Source organism: Erpetoichthys calabaricus, chromosome 2 (genome assembly GCF_900747795.2).
Source record: "Erpetoichthys calabaricus chromosome 2, fErpCal1.3, whole genome shotgun sequence".
Taxonomy (NCBI): domain Eukaryota; kingdom Metazoa; phylum Chordata; class Cladistia; order Polypteriformes; family Polypteridae; genus Erpetoichthys; species Erpetoichthys calabaricus.
Genome location: NC_041395.2, coordinates 322,273,367 through 322,279,531, shown reverse-complemented (window position 1 = coordinate 322,279,531; position 6,165 = coordinate 322,273,367). Strand labels below are relative to the sequence as shown.

General features: G+C 37.4%; 1 protein-coding gene across 2 annotated transcripts in view; it reads right to left on the bottom strand.

Moving 5' to 3' along the window:
- Nucleotides 1–5,926, bottom strand: part of hells (helicase, lymphoid specific) — a 29,861-nt gene extending 23,935 nt beyond the window's left edge. The window contains exon 1 of one of the 2 annotated variants that reach the window (XM_028795980.2): nucleotides 5,658–5,926. In XM_028795980.2, coding sequence (XP_028651813.1) covers nucleotides 5,658–5,767 — 110 coding nt within the window. In that variant the 5' untranslated portion in view covers nucleotides 5,768–5,926. The remainder of the gene's footprint in view (nucleotides 1–5,657) is intronic. The other variant, XM_028795981.2, reaches the window with a different exon arrangement.
- Between the last annotated feature and the right edge of the window lie 239 nt (nucleotides 5,927–6,165).

Here is a 6,165-nt window from a genome sequence, read left to right as displayed (position 1 = left end):
TGGAAGAAAACCGAAAGCCCATGTTTACCAGTCTGTAGATTTAAAGTTAATGCAAGAAAAATTAAAAATCTTTCTGGTCTCCAGTTCATTACACAGCTCAGCCTTTCATAAATACAACTTGCTAGTAATGTGTTAAGACAAAAGTCGAGAGTGAACACAACTTGCAAACTGACTTAAAATATTGACTTTTTATAGATTTTTTTTTTTTCCTTCTACAAAAACCTCTACACCAGACTTAACCGGATTTAAAAGCACCTCAAAGAAAATTCACTATACATTTGTAGCGCTTCTGCAAAATGATGTAGGCATATTACACATTAGTGTCACTGGGAATGTGTACTTTTATTATTAATTATTACACATTGACTGAGTTACAATAATGCAAGCCTGAAGAAACTGCATAATTGCTCAATGCAGTACTTTCTGTTAAATTATGTCTCGTTATGTGCACACGTGTGGCACTAAAGTAAAGATGCATAACCAGTTCCTGGCTAGAGCTGAGGGAGGCGTTAATTACTGGAATTATATCTTGTGTGTGCAACCTACACATATTTAATAAAGTTCAACTTTCAACCACAAAACCAATGGTAAAATTCCAGCTGCTGCCACACTAGGTATCCCTGAACATTTTGCTTTATTTCCTTTTGTTTACAGTGTAAAAAATTGGTTATTCAGTTTTACTAAATTCATCCATTTATTAATCACTTTTGCTTTACAAAGGTGATATATTAAGGAAAAAGGAGGTGGGCACATATATGTTTCATTTCACCTAAAATGTTTAAGTGTCCCGGTTAACCTACCTTACAGGTTTCTAGTTGGCGTTCATCTTGTTTTTACATACTTGAGTATCACACTTACAGTTGCTGCCACACTGCACCAAATGCTCTAGTATGATTTCCTGGGAGGTATTACACAAAGCATCCTTAGTGTGGAAGCCTCACTTTAACCGAGATCCCGGGCTTATTTCAGCAGGTTTCAGTTCCACCAAAGAGCAAGTCGTCATAATTAATTGAGGCAACAAAGCATCAATAAATGTAATGAATTATTATTATTATTATTATCTCTCAGCCTGCTCCATACCAGTCTAAACATGAAGCTTACTGTAATGTTGTGATTTGAGAGTTCATGAAATTCATGATCAATGCAAAACAAAATCTCAGAGAAATGTTCCAAGACTGTTTTTTTTTTTTTTAACTTATCTAACTTTGCTGAATTGTCGTGTAAATCGATCAAATATATGCTCATTATAAAAAAATGAACAGTTAACCTGAACTATCCATTGAAGACAAACAGCATTAAATGTCATTCATTACCACATTTTTTTCAGTAAAAGGATTTTTTTTTAGCATATCTAATATTGCTGCACTCTGTTCCACTAAAGTTTAAATTAATCTGATATACTTGTTACACAATGGTAAAACATTAAAAGCTATGCTGCCAAGGGAAAATGACTTAATAATATCACATTTATTATGCCATTCGTCCCATTGCTACTTTTTGTGAGCAACAGACAAAATGAAAAGATATAGTAATACATAATAGGTAAAAAAAAAAAATCAGTTATAAAAAGAGTGTCAGTTCTAATCCAGTAAAGCTCTAACACTAAAAATCAGTGCAAAGATGTTCATAGTAACGTAATGCAGAACAATAAAACGCCAGACTTCGAGACCTTCCATTATGTGCGGCTGTCCTCAAGTACTATGTAGATCATTTAAACTACCAGCACAAATAATGATTAGAATGAAGGCCCTTTTTCATTTATGATGTAGGTCATGACAGTATTTGTATGTATATTTCATACTAGCTGTGTAAGCCCGTGCTGTAAAAGGCACGTGGGACCTCAAAAAAAAACTGAAATATGGAGATGTCAAGTAATTGAAAGGAACTACTCTGGGCATCTTTCTACTAGGAGGTTTTGTTTTGCCGACTGGCTCACATCGTTAGTTGCTTACCCGCTAATGCACAGTCTTTCTTCAAAGGTTTCGTTTTGCCAATAGGTTGGTTTGACATCTGTGGCAGAGAGACAGGCGCTCAGCAGGCTCCTATCAATTATTGAAAATTCACTGCATCCACTAAACAGTGTCATCTCCAGACAGAACAGCAGCTTCAGCGACAGACTGCTGTCACTGTCCTGCTCCACTGACAGACTGAGGAGATCGTTCCTCCCCCAAACTATGCGACTTTTCAATTCCACCCGGGGTGGTAAACCTTAAAATTATATAAATTTATTGTTTTGTTTTACCTGCATTATTATCAATCTTTAATTTAATATTGTTTTTTGTATCAGTAAGGTGCTGCTGGAGTATGTGAATTTCCCCTTGGGATTAATAAAGCATCTAACTATCCATCACTTTCGTATCCTCGCTTGCAGAGCCCTTAGCCCAACTCCACCTCTCACATCCAGGCCGCACAGACACACACACTTCCACGCGTAGACATTTATATATAAGATAATAAAGAATAAATACATTTAATTCAACTAAACACCTCAATATTAATAACATTTGACCTCTATTATTTTTATAATAGACCATTTGTAGCTAGCAAGATATTAAAAATACAAACTGTTTTGTAAACGGAGGATCTGCCAGTAAAATGGAAACACTTGTTATAAAAATTACCAAGTATGGCCTGGCACTAGTACTGGTGATTTTCACACAAATGCTTGTGATTACATTTACTTCAGGAAAAAGTCAGTTTGCCTTCAATAACTGTAGTGTGGCCATTCTTTGAAAATCCACTGAATGAACGAATGACCCCTTGGCATTTCCTGATTACTGTATATGCAATTAGTTGAAGCCACACATTGCGAAGTCAATTCATCGCAGCAAAAGCCTGACCATCGTGTGAACCTTTTGTTTCAATTTGATTTTTCTGGCAAGTCAATCTATGCAAAATACATTTATCCAAAGATGTATCAGAGACACTATATAATTTTATTTAGGTTTCCCAAATATCATAGGCATAGTAGCTTGCAGTCATGTGTGAATAATTGGCACAGCCAAGCTCACTTCGAGCTTCAAATCATTCACAACAACAAAGTGTAGGTCCCTGCTTCTAAACGACACTGACGTGTATGGCAATCAGCCATTACGATTAGGTAGGGCAAACTGCTTCAGCAGGACGGGCATCGCAACAGTGCCACAAACTTAGCTTTCTTTTTAGTTGTTAAATGCGCGATATTTGGTTGCATCGATCAACTTTTGTATTTCTTTATCCTTATATAAGCGTATATTCTAGTAATTCTTAAGTATGTTCTTGTATATAATGTTCACTCTGTTATTAAATGCGACACATGAAACTTGTTTTAAACGTTGGAAGTCTGACGTTCACAAACTACGTTAACAATCAAATTTCCAATTCAAAGGATTTTTTTAAAATTTGGACATTTAATCATGTAATGCAAAAGCTCAGACCCGTAACGTACATTGGTGCAAGCCTGTTATAGATTGCAACGCAGTCTGTGTCGCTTACTTAATAGCCAACACATTTACTTTTTTATTATACAGCAAGTAGTTCAAGTATTACTATTCAACTGCTGAAAAGACCACCACTGTCACGGTTACATGTTCTTCTCTTGTAGTGCAGCAGTTAAAGCTGTAAACTTTTCAAAGGTGCCCCTCCCATAATACATCCCATCATATTCGCACTTAAAAGTCATAAGGTACTCAACTGGACTGTCCTTTGTGCTTTTTGAGTCCTCGTAGAGGTTATCGAAGGCTGCTTGTCAGTGCTGTTTAAAATTGTACGAGTGCGCGCATTAATGGTTGGCCCAAGCCCGTTTTGAATTAACGATAAAATTTTAACGTTCATGGAACCGACTGAGCATCGTTTCGTTGCCTCATTCAGCCATGTCTGTTTGGGACCTTCTCATAAATCTCAAAAGACTAACATATACAACAGTTTATAATGGATTGACCCGATTTTACCATGTGCTGTAGTGTGGCTGAGCTAGTGTATTATGTGATAGTTTGGGTCTTTCTGTGTGCTACGGATAGAAAATTCTGCAATAGGGATTTTAAAATAAGCAAGTTCGTAAGAATGGATTGAAGCTTAACAGATGAAAGCATTACATCTCTTAAAACCATTCTCTGCACATCAGTTTGGATCACTCCGCAACCATGAGAGACACGCACGTGCACGCGGCGCTTACACAACAGAAACCTTTCCGCGCATGCACTCACTCGCCCCGCCCATTTTTAAATACAACTCTGATAGAACACTTCGTGAAGTAATTTGTCGATATACCTTTGGTAACCGAGTCTGTCCAATGCCTTCCCGAAGTTGATCCAAAGAAGACTAAACCATGGTACAGTAAAGCTGTCGTTACAGCAGTGACACTTTTTTCGGGCAAAACAATCCAACATGACTGCTGACCAACAAAAGCCTAGAACGCGGGGTTTGCAACCAAAAGTAAAATACAAATACATAAACAGAAGCCTTGCGAACAAAGTTACCGTGCGCGTATAATGCACAATAAATCACTATTTCTTCATCTGACTCATACCGAAAAAGATTTGTTTAATCGCCCAAAGGTAAAATAAAAATCTAAAACGTGTCCTTCCTGGAAGTGCCGGAGTGAATCTTGTTCTAAATGAACAAAAGCCTGCTTGTTTCTATGAAAAAAAGACTTGGGCATTCACTGCAGTTTTCTTTTTTGTGCAACTGTCTACCTACAGTTACCGTATCGACAGGTCAAGTTAATTTCAATTGGACTGTACATTCACTTCAGCGTAAAATAAAATTGCAAAAGACTAATGTCACAAAATTATGAGCATATTTCCGTCTAAGAAAAATTCGATTATACTCCTTGCCTCTCGGGGCAAGCAGTTGCAGGAATAAAAGTTCCCATATAGTTCTATGACTGTATGTAACGTCTTTCTTAAATGAATAAAAACACAGGAGGACAAGTTAAAAAAATATATTTCTGCAAAGGCTGACTGGCAGGTAAAGAGATTCCACTCGGGTTCACACAACGAAGGTGGTGAAGCTCTGTTTTATATGCCCTTAATAAACACCTCACCATTCCGCTTTACGTATAAAGCACAAGTTCAATTTCTGCCAGATAAGCCCTGATCGGGACACGTCTTGAACCACATGAGACCAAAGCACGGAGCCTAAAACGGCAGTCTAGTGGTTTACAGTTCAGCGATGCAGTCACTTCCTGTCACTGTACAGTATATTGTCTTTTCAGTCAATTAGATTTTATCGACAATATTTGCGATTTTTCTACTTCTGAGCAATGACATATTTCACCGTTTACGGAGTTTTTCCATCCTCATTTTACAACCAGCAGCTAACTCGCAAAATCTATTAAGGTGCACGACCATTTTCTACTGAAAACAGCTCTACAAATAACAACCTTGAATATACCAAAGCGAGATCATAATCGGAAAGCTCCCGCGTTAGACTCGCAGGTAAAAAAAAAAATATGGTCAAGTGAAAATGCACACGGATTAAGCTAGCTGGGTAGGTGGCAAATCTCGAAATAAGTGAAGCCTGACGCACTCTCCGTGAAGAATTTGCACGACTGTTTTTGCCAGGAAGTATTAGCAGTGGACGCCGCATACCGCTAACGATAGAATTAGTCCAGAATACCTGCTAACGACCATATCATAATATGCATGCAACACAGCAAACAAACAAGAAAACTTTACCTGCTCATTTTAGGTTGCCGGCAGATATAACTTGAATTATGCTGGGCCTTCTCCTGAGATAAGACTCGTTGTGTGCTGCAGTAGTGGTGGACACCAAGACAAACTAACATAAAAATACAGTAATTCTCAAAACAAACACAGTTGTTGTCTATATAAAGTAAATACTAAATATACACAAAAAAACAAGCCTTGCAGGTAATTCCCCGTTACGTCTCGGCATACGCGCTGTGGTGTTTGGAAAGATGTGGTCGCCGCGTGCTGCCAATGGCTTTCGCGCCACGGTGGGTGAAACCACAGTCAAAATGGAGTGGGGGAAGTACTATTAAAAAATATTTTTTTCATTAGAATATTAAGTAAACTTTAAATATAACAGACAAAACCAATGTAATCTTTTTTGATAAAATAGTACAGTTTAATAATGTAATAATATTTCTTTCGTTTTTCTATGTGTTGAGTTTACTCTAAAGAGCTATCCCCACACAAATGTCAATAGATGAAACGTGCGGAG